Genomic DNA, 13,760 nt, shown 5'->3' with positions numbered 1-13,760 from the left:
GGGAATTCTGATGATCCTGGGAAAGCTAGGCAAAGAACATTTTTTTGGAAGGTCTTGTATCTTGTGCTAAGGACTTTTATCCTGATAGGAGGGGTTTTTAGAAAGTGACATAGTTTGCATTTCAGGAAGAGTAACCTGTTGATGGTTTGGAGGGAGATTATAGGGGACTGAGACCAGAGGCAGGAAGGTCAGTTGTCTAGACCAGAGGTGATGGAAACTAGGGCATGACATAAGGAGGAAAGATGAAGAGACGGAGATACTGAGTAGGGAATGTCTGAAGATGACTTTGTGGCCCACCATTTCTGTGGCATGAGGGCGATGGAGGGGTTGGCAGAAAAAGCCCCACATTTGGTGCTTGGTTGCTGGGAAGCTTGTTGGAGACTTTTTTTACAAAGGGACTTTGGAGGAGAAGGAGCAGCAGTTTGGGGCCGGGGGCGGAGATAAAATCTCATTTTCATTTTGCTTAAGTTGGAAATACTGGTAGGGTGTTGGCTACATGATGTTTGGGGATCAGGAAGTGGGTAGGTGAGGGCTGAGGAACGTTAACAGTATACTGAATATGAGAGTGGGATGGGACACCTGCCTGGCCCAGTTGGTTAAGCGCCTGCCTTAGTCATGATCCGGGGATCCTGGGATCGAGCCCCATATCAGGCTCCCTGCTCAGCAGGGAGTCTGCTTCTCCCTCTCTTTCTGGTCCCTCCTCACTCCTCCCAGCCCATGTTCATGCTTACTCTCTCGCTCTCAAAAAAGAAAAAAAAATTTAAAAAAAAAAAAAAAAAAAAAAAAGAATGTGAGATATTTAAGAAAATTTGGTTATGAGGAGAGGTCAGGTGGGAGAATGAGACAAGAGAATAGAGGCAGGCACCGTCCAGTAGAACTTCATGATGCTGAGATGTTCTAGACGTGCTCTATCTAGTATGGCAGCCACGAACTACAGATGGCTATTGATACCTTGAAATATGGCTGGTGTGACTGAGGAAGTGAAGTGAAATTTTATTCAATAGTACAAGTTTAAATTTAAGTATTCTCTTGTGACTGCTGGCTATTATATAGGACAGTACAGCACATTTGCTAAGGATTTGGGGGGTTGACAAATTTGCTTGGATGGAAAGAACTTCGGCTTTGGCTGTGGGGATGCCTGAGGAAAGGGTAAGGTTGGAGAGAGAGGAAAGGGATGATGTTATAGGACTCTGAAGTCAAGAAGAGGGTAAGTCTTGAGTAAAATGAGCAGCTTCATCCCCTAAGTCTGCAAGCAGTAAGCCCAGGAGTGGTGCAGCCGGAAGTAAGTCTGTGTCAAGTAAAATGTGGGCTCAAATCTCTGAACCCTCTGCTAAGAGTGACGAGGGGGTAGCACTGGGGACCCAGAGAGGCAGGCGACTAAGAACAAGTATGTGGATTGCTGTCGACAGTGCAGCCGAGATTGGAGCTCATACAGCAGTGATGGCAGCAGAATATATTGGTGTGTGCCCTCTGCACCCTGGGAGTAGTAATGGAGAAGTGGAGTATCGTGGGGGTTCCCAGTTGGCAGTGATTATGGTAAGATCAACGGATGAGCTAGAAAATGGGAGCTGCTGCTGGAATGGTAATCTAGCTGATTATTCACGGGGACCTGGGAGGGAACATAGCTGAAGCTGAAATGGGATAACGATTTGGGAGAAAATGGTGGGGGTCAAGAGATGAAAGTCCAAAGAAGCTAAGAGCAGCTGCAGTGAAAATAAATGGGTAGAAAATTAGGAGAGGAAGGAGTTGTACCTGAGAGCAGGATGATGAAGTCTAACGAGGTAAACTCTGTGTGATGATAGGACCTCACGAGGGGATGGCTGGAGTTCAGGAGAAGCTCAGGTCCTTGAGGCAGAGAGTATTAGGGTAAAGTTAAATTTGGAGAGGGGTTCTATATAGGATCCTCACTGATGAAAAGTGCAAATGTTTGAAAAGGAACTCCTAATTCCTTATTTTACCTTGTAGTTTCTCTCGTGACACAGGAGATGAAAATGCCCTTATAGTTAGGCACAGGCTTTGTTATCTAGGCTTTAATCGTATGACATGGAGGGAATAAACGGCGGGGGGGTCCTTTCTGAGATGCAGACTTGTCAGAACATGAATGCTCACATGTAATTGACAGTATATTTTTCATGTATAATCTGACATGCTTTCATAACTTTTGCATAATTTTTTATTCCTTGTCACTGATGTAAACAAAATTCAGTCCTCAAGGTGTCTAGGAAAAAAAAACTCTTATTTTTCTAATATAGATTTGAATGGTGTCCTAATTTTTCCACAGAATATCATTTCCATTGTATCAACTTAGCCTAATCAGTCCCGTTGAGCTTGAAACCCATGCAATTTCAACAATAGGATACTGTATGGTACAGGAATTTAAGCTGCTTGCTTCATGCTGGATGTTATCCATATTTATAGATGTTTCAGTCACTTATTTCAACATAAATTGAAGGTGAGGTAAACCCATAGTTATTTGTATGAAAATTTTCCATGGAGAGAAAATCTAAACTTCCCTTCGCTTTTAGTGTAGTACTGTGTCTCCTGGTTGAGATCTTGGGTTGGAAGCCTTTCAATTTACTCTTAAGTATGAAAATCTATCATTATTACTGTTAGAACTTTTTAATGTCTCTTGAGAAGTTTTATGTAAACTTTACTGTGGAAAATGCCATTAAAAATATGTGGAATCAAGCGACATGTTGCTCATTTATATATGGAATTTTGAGTCCATATAGTTCTTGTATTCATGTCTAACTGGAACCATCTTTAAGGGTTTTGGACTCTCTTTAAAGGGAAAAATATTGTCTTGAATTTTTGATGTTAATAGAGTTTGGCACCTGGCCCAGGGATTATGTTATTTTGCTTCAAGCCATATTGAAAGAGGATTTTGTTACAAGTGTAGTTGTTATCCACAGCTAACTTTATGAAAGTTGATTAAAGTGTTTGTCTGATAGCGTGACCATTTCCCTCCAGAAACTCAAGCTAAAAACGCAAATATTAAACTCTGTCATATATAAATTATTCTTTAATAAAATTCTATATTCAGTCCAGTGGCAACTTCTAATCCAAAGGAGAAGTTTGAATCACGCTCTCCCAGATGCATAGTGAACATTTTTTTTTTAAAGATTTTATTTATTTGACAGAGATCACAAGTAGGCAGAGAGGCAAGCAGAGAGAGAGAGAGGGAGGAGGAAGCAGGCTCCCTGCCTAGCAGAGAGCCCGATGCGGGACTCGATCCCAGGACCCTGAGATCATGACCTGAGCTGAAGGCAGAGGCTTAACCCACTGAGCCACCCAGGCAGCCCCATAGTGAACATTTTGCTATAACACAGAAAGCCTATAACTTTTCAGCTAACACCAGCATTAGGGCAGTATTCTGTTAGACCTTATTTAGGCAAAGGTATAATAAAGGGGATCTGCTTCAGCGCTATAAATTCTTAAGGGAAATTGCAGATTTTAGGCAAACTTAACACTTTTAACATTCGATAATATAGGGTTGGGTGAATTCAATGTCTCAGACCTAGCCAGACTGAGAAGCACCACAAGTGAATGAGAAAGGCACAGTTAAGCTTCTAACTCTGGGGTCTTAGCATCCAGCCTGAAAGGGAATCGGGTGAGATGGACATTTCTGGCAGTGGGTTGTGGGAGGAATTTGGAGGTAGGTGTTGTGACGGTGTCCTGGTTCCATATCTAGGTCTGCTTTGTTCAGTGGCCTGCCACCCAGGCAGTAGCCCATCCGGACCATGAATGGGCTGCCGCTGGTCGATGGGCTTGGCCTCTCCTCTTTGTCCGGTGGAAGTGGTTAGCACCTTGGCAGAATAAAAACTATGGAGCTTGACATTATTGGATACAGCTATTTAGTGTGATGTGGTGGAGTTCAACGACACACTTATACGTAGGAACGTGGAAGGCAGTGATCTGCTAGGGCTTTCTGCGGCAGGTTGTCAACAATAGAATATTTAGCCAGTGAAGGTTTGGTGTCTAGCTGTCAAGCCGGTTAAAGGACTTGAAAATGTCTCTCTACCTTCAACTTTTGGGAAAATACATTAAAAGCCATCTGTGGCCATACTGCTCAAAGGATGGTCCAGGGGACCCCAGCATAGGCACTACCTAGAATTTGTTAGAAAGGAAAATTCCAGGTCCTTACGGTGGACATAGGAGTCATAATCTGTGTTTTGACCAGGTCTTCAGGGGACTCAGGTAAACCTTTAAGGCTTGAGAAGCACTGTGTAGGGAGATCAAATATTCTTTTGAGGTGGCACAATTGTAGAAGTTTGGAGTGTTACAGAAGCCAAGGGAGTAGGGGGCCCTGATAAGCCCAAGTGGCTCATGGTTCCAGATGTGTGCCAGCAGCCATGGACACTTAGGTAAGAGTGAGGCCATACCCGTTATGTGTGGACGTTTAGACCAAGTTATCTCTCAGGTTTTTCCTAACACCAGTGTCTTATGAATCTATATGTAACAATTCATAATCAAGGGTTTATCTTTTTGTAGATGTTGTTGATGTTAGAGGATAATTGAAAATCACCTTTATTTAACCCTTTTTTCTGGTAATGGATATTAGAAATGTAGAGGAGACTTGGCTAACCACGACTGTTTTACCTTCAAATTTGTAGTGATCAGGAATAGGGGAGCAGAGCCTCTCTAACTGACAGAAGCACTTCAATCCCAAAAGAAATATGTGTATAGATACTTGTTTGGTCCTTAGATTTCTGCAAACTTGTAAGGCAGGTTTTTGTTTGGTTTTTAACTTTTTTTGTGTGTCATTTATTCCCTTGGCAGTTTAGTGAGTTCTATGGGGTGCTTCTCAGAACAGTGTTTTAACTGTATAATAAAGGTACAAAGGCCTATAAAGGAAGCCAATAAATTACATTCCCCAAATACTCATTAAATTTGGGATAGTCACCAGCATCTAATCCCTACAGTCATTTCAAAATATCGATTAGCTTAAGAGAGATTTCAAGATCTGCAGCAACTGTAGTGGGACAGCTAAGAGTATTGCTAAAATTAACCAGGTTTTTTCTCCTGCATTCATAATAATTGATGGTAAAATGCTAAATTTCTTAGAGGTTAGTGAAAGTAAGGATGTATCATTTTGTTTCCCCAACTGATTCATAGTCTTCCAGTTTCATGTTCTTAGATGATTCAATAACTGTGGATTCTAGGACCCCATTTTAATTTTGGTTTACTTCTGTTTGAAGCCTATGATAGGATTCCTTGTAGTTTTTATTTATTCCTTGGTTTACCTGATGTTCATTTGGAAAACAAATATGGGTTGAGTTCATACGTTGGGTACAGAGTGGTAGTAAAAAGGGGGAAGGTGAGGAGAAGGATACCAAATGGAGTGAATTACTGTCTCTGCCCTTAAGTGTAGCTGCCAAAATACTTTATTTCTAAGAAGCCAAGATAAATTTTATTGAAATCTGGTGTGGATTTTAGCTCTTTCTTAAAAACTTTTGCCTTGTTGCTTGTACCTTAAGGTTTGGGAAACACTGAGAAAAATCCCCCCCATCTGGCCCGATTATGAATTGCCTGAAACTGTCACTTAAAATAGAGATTCTCAGGCCCTTTCCCTGGAGAGCGTTTCAGGTGGGCCATGGGGAAAACTGTCTTTTTAACATATTTGCCTCTTGGATTCTTATCAGACAAAACTTAGTAGAGCTTAGCTAGATAATACTTAAACAGGTGCATAGAAACATATGGACTAGTGATAGTGGTAATTATTTTCATGAGAAGGGATTGTTCTGTTTATTGTGTTGCCTTTGTTTCCAGGAATGTTCTTCCCTATAGTCCGACAGCTTAAAGGGCTGACATTATCCAGACCGTTTTCTACAAAGAAAAGGGGTCTGATTTTTATTTCATCTGGCCCATGAAGATAGTGTGTCTGACTTATTATTTTTTGTGGGTAAAAATACTCGTATAAATATTAATTTCTTTAATATAGAACTTCTTTAGCATATCAGCTTTGGGAATAAAAAGTTGTGTGAAGAAAGGATATATATCCAAAGGTGATAGGCCAGTTTATCATTGCAAAAAAGCCCATCTGTTAAAGGCACTGGGTAAAGTATTTTGCATTTGTACTTACTTTTCAGGAGGCATTTGAAGGAATGTTGAAAAGAACTAGCCTGTGAGGTACATATTGTGATCCTCACCTAGAACTGAGCAAACTGAGGCTTAAGGAAGCCAAAGAATGAGCCCAAGGTCACAGAGTTGGTGAAAGCCAGAATTGGACTCCATGTAGCTCTCATGCCAAAGTCTGTAAATGTAGTGGCCAAATTTTTAAAAGAATTGGAATTTTGCACCATAATCTCTCATGGTGTGTGTGTGTGTGTGTGTGTGTGTGTGTGTTTCCATGTGTGTGTCCCTATATGCACACGCATATACCCACATGCATTAATGTCCTTCTCGGATGCCTTTTTCCCTCCTTCTGTGTTTGCTTCTTGATCCATCTAGCGCTCTTCAAGTGTCAAAATCAAGAAATTTATTTTTACTTGTTAAATATTTATTTGTTATATACTTGTATGTTATACATATGCTATTAATTTATAATTGATAATGCAGATAATAGATTTCTATTTCTTTTAAAAGTCACATTGTCTTTTTTTGCCTTTTGACGTATGAGTTTATGATCCTAGATGATAAAATTCTATCCCACTCAGGATCTTGGTATTCACCGGAGCTAATTATTCAAATAATAGCTACTGTAATAAAAGTACTATAACTTTGGTCTTTTAAGAGAACCAGAGCATGGCAGTGGGCAGATATCAGTCAACAGCTATTGATTTAGTACTTAATGATTGCCTAAAGCTGCTGAGTGCTGTGGAGGATACAGGTAATGGGGTCTCTGATCACCCCTGCGGAGTTGTGCGAGGGTGGGGGAGACCTCCTGACTCCGCGGGGAGTGTTGGGGAAGTGAGCGTGCTCAGCAAAGGGAAAACCAGTCGGCATGTGGCCAGAGTCCCTTCTGCTGCCACTGTTGGGTCACATCAGTAAACTCAGCCCACTTCGTGTGTGGGTCGGGGTCTGAAGAAAGGGAGAGAAGCCACTTCAGTCTTCCAGTATTCTGGCTGGCCGTACTGTGGAAAGGGGCCAAGAGAATGACACCACGTCTGAATTTGGCTGGCTGGTGCGAGGAAACTTCTCACTCATCCTCCCGGGTCTGTAGAGTTCTTTCACACTCTCCATGCTGTGCAGAAACCCTGCAGGGACTTTGTACAAGGGATTGGGGCTGCAGGTGAGAATGAAAGGTGCCAAGTGACGGGGACACAGGACTATACCTTGGGGTCCCAGAAGATGACGCTGCTCCCGCCATTGTCCTCCGCCTTCTGCGGCAGGCATCTGTAGCACCTGTCACAGAGTGAGACCTGGAAGGGTCTGTCTGAGTTGTTGGGAGATCAGGGAAGTCGTTTCCCTTCATGCTCTCTCTGTGTTCATGTTTTGAGGGTCCCCCCTCCTTTTCAGTTGACGAGCCGTTGTCGCTGATTCAGTTTCCTTACTGTGGTTGTTGCTTCCTTGGATGAAAGGCCATAACACATCGGACCCTCCTTCGCCTCTTCCCCAGCTTCTCCCCGTCTGGGCTAGAGACTGAATGGTGTGTTTTTCTCTTTCCTGTGTACCCTCCTCACACCCGGCCATTTGTGGGCCAGCTGTTCTGGGGAGACAGCAGCTGCAGAGTAAGGAAACTGAATGCCAGGCTCTTTCCTAAGGGGAGAATTCGAGCTGCTCCCCAACTTAGCACTGGAGGTACCATGGGAGTGTCCCACTGACCCTCCGCGTCGATGGGCCGTGCAGCTGGGACACCAGTAATATGAAACTCAGCCAAGCTCTGGTAGTTCTTTATTGAGACGTTTGGATATCACCAGTTTTAAAACAGAGCATGCACACCTTGGGTCCTTGCTGTCCTGAGCGCAAGCCGTGAGCAGTGTAGTAAAACCCACTTTGTTTTCAAAGCCGCCTCTTACCACTTTTTAATAATGGGAGTTAATGTTCTGTTGTTCCAGTTCAATAGGATTGTTAAGACAGTAGGCTGTTATTTTCTGCCTAATGACAAACATCTTAATTATTTGCTTTATATAGCTGAAGAAAATTCTGTTTAAGCACAGATGTTACGTTATTTGGGGTGCTTTTAGAATAAATGAAACTTATTTATTGTAAAGCCAATTATAGTTGACCCTTGAATACCATGGGGTCATTAATAAAGAGACAACTGTGAAGTGAGTATTTGAGTGGTGTGGGTCCATTTATGCACAGATTCTTTCAATAAATACAGGACAGTTCTGTAATTGCTCATGGTTTTCTTAACATTTCCTCTTCTCTTTATTATAAGAATACAGTGTATAACATATATAAAATATGCATTAATTGACTTATGTTTTTGGTAAGCCTTCTGATTAACGGGAAGCTATAGTAGTTAAGCTTTGGAGGAGTCAAAAAAGTTATATGTGGAGTTTTGACTGTGTGGGGGGGTCAGCACCCCTAACCTCCACATTGTCTGGACCTTAACTATTTCAGTTGGTATATTGTATCTTAAAAAATATATTTGTTCTGAGTTAATGAACATAAAGTAAGGTGAACTTTGAGAGATTTGACTTGAGGAGGGCAGGGGAAATAAATAACATATAGACAAAAAATGAAATATAAATAATTTTTTTGGTTGGGTCTTTTGCTGTTAACTTGGAGAGATAAATGTTTAATGTCCTTAGGTGGTTTGAAACCACGTAGTCCAAAAAAAAATTTTTTTTTAAGATATAGTGGTTTCGTAGAACCTTTCTCAAAGGATAGAAAGGGTGAAGTGAAAGGGAGTGCCTTATGATTTGACTTCCCACTTGGTGTGAAGTTTAAAAAGGATGTTACATGAAGAACAGGAAGGACACGACCAGCTCTAGCCTGACAGTATTTCTCCAAAGCATTGTATAGTTGCAGGGAAAAAGAAAGTATAGTTTTCAGTAGTTGAGATAATTGTGTCGGATTGGGGTGTATATACTTTGAAGAGCCAATTATTGTCCTTGCCTCAGCTCTCTTTTCAGTGCCCACTGGGACTGACTGTTGGCAGTTCTGTTACAGAATAAGGACTACACGTAGGTATATTGTGTCTCATCATTTGGATAGACGTTTGCTTTCAGATCCAAGAAAATGAGGCCCAAGAGACCCACCTTAAAAGTGTTTTAGTGTTTTATCTATAACACACACACACACACACACACACACACACACACACACACACTCAAAAACAAATCAATACTTAGCTCAGTGGAATGCTAATTGGTGAAAGCTGCTTAGAATAAGAATTTATGTTTACACTTAAGTATGTGAACTGTAAACTGTTCCATTTTTGGACTCTGAAATATGTTTTATGGCTTAATTAACCTTTTTCCCTCCCTCCTCCTGTAGAATTGGCTAGATCCTGCAAAAGAAATAAAGAGACAACTGCGAAGTGAGTATTTAAATAATCTTACTTCTTACTTCATCTTTACATCTATTTCTATCTTTAATGAAGTTCATAGGAATGTTGACTGGAATACTAGTGATTTGTGCATTTATATCATAAAGGAAGCTAAGGATACTAACAGTATTTTTGTAGAATCATGACTTTATTTGATACATGGCTTAACGACTGTTTTGGTCAGGAGGTTCTAGACTCCTAGTCCTAAATATTCCCTCATAATGTCTACCACTCTGAAGTAATATCTGACCTTTCTTTTGGGAAAAGAATGAGGAGCTGCTTTGTGTAACTTTCACTGTTGATGTAAATTCTACTCTAGGCAACGAATTATGATGGCTTTGTCTACTTTGTTTTGGAAGTGTGTAATTGGTTTAATTAATAGTCTTGTCTCTGGCCCCAGAGGTTTAGTCACATGGCTCCTCGATGTGCTGGAGCACAGACTCCAGGGCAGGAAAGCCTGGGCACACTATCTCTTCAGTCCTCTGTGACAATTGTCTTCTCTACTCTTTGTTCCACTGTCCAGGACCACTCTGCATGCTCTTTGCATCTGGGTTTCTAGTCCGTCCTGTTGCATTTCCCCTTTGCTCTCATGGTAGACTTCCGAAGTGACTTGAGCTGTGTCCCCTCACCAGCCACAGCTCCTTCAGTGGGTCTGCCTCTGCACGTGGCCTTGCCCATGGCCGGTCTTAGGATATCTGTGCCAGGAAACGTCATTGCTCCAGGAAACTCTCTGCTAGGGATCCGGATACTCAGTTTACTTCAGGGTGGGTGAATGACCAAATAGAAAAGGTAGGGAGCCATGAAGAGCTGAAATTTCTAGAAAGGAGAACTCCGTTCTCACCAGCCCTTCTAGACTGTGGGCCCCAGAGCTGTCCAGGGAGGAACCATTTCTCTGAGTTCCGGCCTGCACGACACACTTTGCGCTGTTGGTTTCATGCTCTGCTGATTGATTATTCCCAACATCAACACACTGTAACGAATCTGTACTCTTTTCTTCTGTCCCTTACCGTCCACCTTCTGTCTCATGTTAGGGCCTCCATGGCTGTTTTCTTCATTTCTTTTTCTTTCTCCCTGAAATCCTTAATCTTTTTGGTAGTTTGCCTATCGTTTCTTCTCTGCTTCCTTTTCAAATTCTGAGCATAAACCTTATTTTCCCATTTCTTCTCCTTGTAGACTCCTCTTTCTCTTCCTTTTTAAAGAAGGTATCGTTGAATAGAATGACTTTCCTAATTCATCCAGGACGGGGGTTTCTCGGGATGTAGGACTTTTAGTGCTGAAACACCAACAATCCTGAGCAGACTGGGATGGTCGGTCACCCTGTTATTACTCCGGGCTTTCCAGCAGCCCTTCCCAACCCTCTCTCTTCCCCCCTGCATTTATTATCTTGGTGTTTTGTCCATTTATGCTTGGTTCATCATGGAAAAGGGGGAAGAAAAGAAAAGGAGTAGTTAGACACATAAGCGTTATGCTGACATTATGGAAGAAAGGAGAGCCTTGGAATGTTTCCTTTGTCTTATGTATAGTTGTTCTATGTCTGCAGAGTACATGAATTCAAAAAGGTACGGATGCTTGGTTCTTTGGCTTTATCTGAAACCAGACCTGCCAAGTAAGTGACCCACACCATAGCAAGAACAGGATAACCTCTGAAATGTGATTGATGTTCCATTGACTTGTTTCCTATGGTCTGGTTTTGGCATTTTGTTGAGTATGTTTCTGTGTTGCTCATTTGAGAGTCCTGGAAAGTCCTCATTTTGGGGAGGTAAGACTCTTGCTGATTATGAATCATGGTCTTGTGTTTTGATTATTTGTGAAGTTTTTTTAGAGTTATTTCAGGACTTTTGCCCCTGTGGTTTGGCAAGAGGAGTAAGAGTAACAAATAGCATTTGGCTTTTTCGGATGGTTGGAGCTGGTTCTCTAAATGGAATCCTGGGCTGTTCCTATGGGGAAAGGAGGCTGAGGAGATTGTTTTAGCTGTTGCCTTTACCTCTTCCTTTCTGCTCTTGTCAAAATGGACCAAAGAACTGCTTAGTTTTAGGCTCCTCCAGCTGCTCTTATACTTTGTTACTTTTCACTTAATAGGCACATAGCAAAAGTAAACGTTCATCTTTTTTCACTGACTTTTGAAAAACTGACAGCTTCTTAGTTCCTGTTCAAAATTTTCTTTAAAATCTTCCTCTGATGTACATGAATAGGACCTGCATGGGATTCCTATATAAATAGTCCATAGCTAGATGGACCATTCACATATTGCCAGGAAATTTTGTGGCCACATTTAATGCACAGTTTAGCATTATTAGTGCTGAAATGTAAGTGTTTATTAGAAACGTCTCCCTGCAGTCCTACCCAGGCAAGCGTGTGCTCATGGTACAATCTGGAAAACAGAGAATAAGGCTCCATTAAGAACTGATGATCCTGTGCTGACTTTGCTTCATTATCAGTCGGCAGTCACCGTGAAGAATGCATATTCCCCACCCTATCGACCATTAATTGAATGTTAATGTAAAGACAGCAGTGTTTTAACTTAGACTAAGTCATTTCTGACATGGTTGTTTGCTCTCTTCATTCGTTGCGGCGCAGTACAGCCAAGCATATGTTACATATGATGAATATACTTACACCTGCTCCATGAAACCTGGGAATAATTCTGTTGTAAAATATTGTGATATTTTAATGGTCTTTCCCTTCTTTGGGATTTCTTTGAACATTTTTTTAGCTTGCCCATTAATCAATTATTAAATAGCTACAGTGATCAATGATTATCTCCCTTCTCCCAACAATCTGCAAATCTTAAAATACTTAAAAAAAAAACAGTAAGGAATATTTGGCATGTAGATATACGGTGGTTAAAACAAACCTTAAAATGATTACTTGGAGGTCACAGTAAAATTTTTGTGTAATATGTCACCGTACAAAACATTCAAAGTATTAGTAAATGTTTATTAAAAAAAAGTGTATCTGGGGTCCCTGGGTGGGGCAGTCTGTTAAGCATCCTATTCTTGACTTCAGCTCAGGTAATGATCTCAGGGTTTTGACGCTGAGCCCTGTTTTGGACCTTGAGCTCAGTGGGCAGTCCGCTGGAGTTTCTCTCTCTCTCTCTCTCTCTCTCTCTCTGCCCCTCCCTGCACTCTCTCTCAAATAAATCTTTTTTTTTTTTTTTTTTTTTAAGAATTTATTTATTTGACAGAGATAGATCACAAGTAGGCAGAGACCAAATAAATCTTTTGAAAACAAAAGTGAATCTATTCTCTAATAGTGGGTTATGTATATAATTTTTATTTTTCATTGTTTTTATAAATAGTTTTCTTAATACTAAAAAATTAAATTCTCCAAACTGATTCATAGTAGGACTGGTGTGTACTGTTTGAACATTAACATTTAAATTTTATCAAAATAAGTGGTGAGTAAATAACCATATTTAATAATATTTAAATATTTAATAATTACAGATCTTCCTTGGCTGTTCACCTTTAATGTGAAGTTTTATCCTCCTGATCCTTCTCAGTTGACTGAAGATCTCACCAGGTACTTTATCCTTATATTTTAAAACAAATCCCTACTTACAGCTCTCGTTTATTTTTGTGCGTGGGAGAATAATGGTAATTTCTGGAACAAAACCAAGATATTTTTTCATAAGTGGAATTCTAGATGTTTCCTTGGAAGTGAGTGTACTCCAAAATAGTTGGAAAGGTTGCCAGTTTCAAAAATTTTAATCACTTTTAAAAAATTTCTCCATTTGCCCTTGAGTAATGGAATATTAAAAAATTATAACTCTGACAAGTTTGTTTCTTATGTTACACTTTTAAAAATCATTGCTATTTAATATTTCAGGTTAATACCAAGATTGTTTTTATTATATAATCCTGTGTACCTCTGTACTAGTCTCTTATCAATCACAAAGGTGATAGAAGTGTAGAAAAAGGAAATTATTTTGAAAAGCCCATTTTGGTGGGGGGGTGGTCTCCTACCTCAAAGGGAGGGAAAAAAAACGTAATAAGGTAGGCTTTCCTAATAACTATTTCATTTCCATCTCCTTTGAGGTTGGGCTATACAAACAGATGCTTAAATTGCAAATAAAAGATTCAGTTGAGGAGCCAGAGCATTTACTGATTCTGAGAGTGACTAAGTATCTGAATAGTAACCAAGGAACATTTGAATCCCCAAGAGCCTTGACCTCTTAACCCTATTCAGCGTGGTTACCAGCGATAGGACTTACTAGCTTTGGTAAGAATAGGTGCGTAGATTACATGGTCAAGGAAAACTGTGTTCAGAATACAGTTTTCAAAGGGCACAGGGTCTTACTGGAAAACTCTGCTTTGGATTC

General features: G+C 40.6%; 1 protein-coding gene across 1 annotated transcript in view; it reads left to right on the top strand.

Moving 5' to 3' along the window:
• Positions 1-13,760, top strand: part of LOC111147499 (erythrocyte membrane protein band 4.1 like 2) — a 190,859-nt gene that overhangs the window by 111,731 nt on the left and 65,368 nt on the right. The window contains exons 5-6 of the mRNA XM_022503515.1: positions 9,388-9,430; positions 12,886-12,961. Coding sequence (XP_022359223.1) covers positions 9,388-9,430; positions 12,886-12,961 — 119 coding nt within the window. The remainder of the gene's footprint in view (positions 1-9,387; positions 9,431-12,885; positions 12,962-13,760) is intronic.

Source organism: Enhydra lutris, unplaced genomic scaffold (genome assembly GCF_002288905.1).
Source record: "Enhydra lutris kenyoni isolate GAN:26980312 unplaced genomic scaffold, ASM228890v2 scaffoldscaffold17, whole genome shotgun sequence".
Classification (NCBI taxonomy): Eukaryota; Metazoa; Chordata; class Mammalia; order Carnivora; family Mustelidae; genus Enhydra; species Enhydra lutris.
The sequence above is the reverse complement of the archived record's forward strand: the minus strand, read 5'-3'. Positions and strand labels throughout refer to the sequence as shown.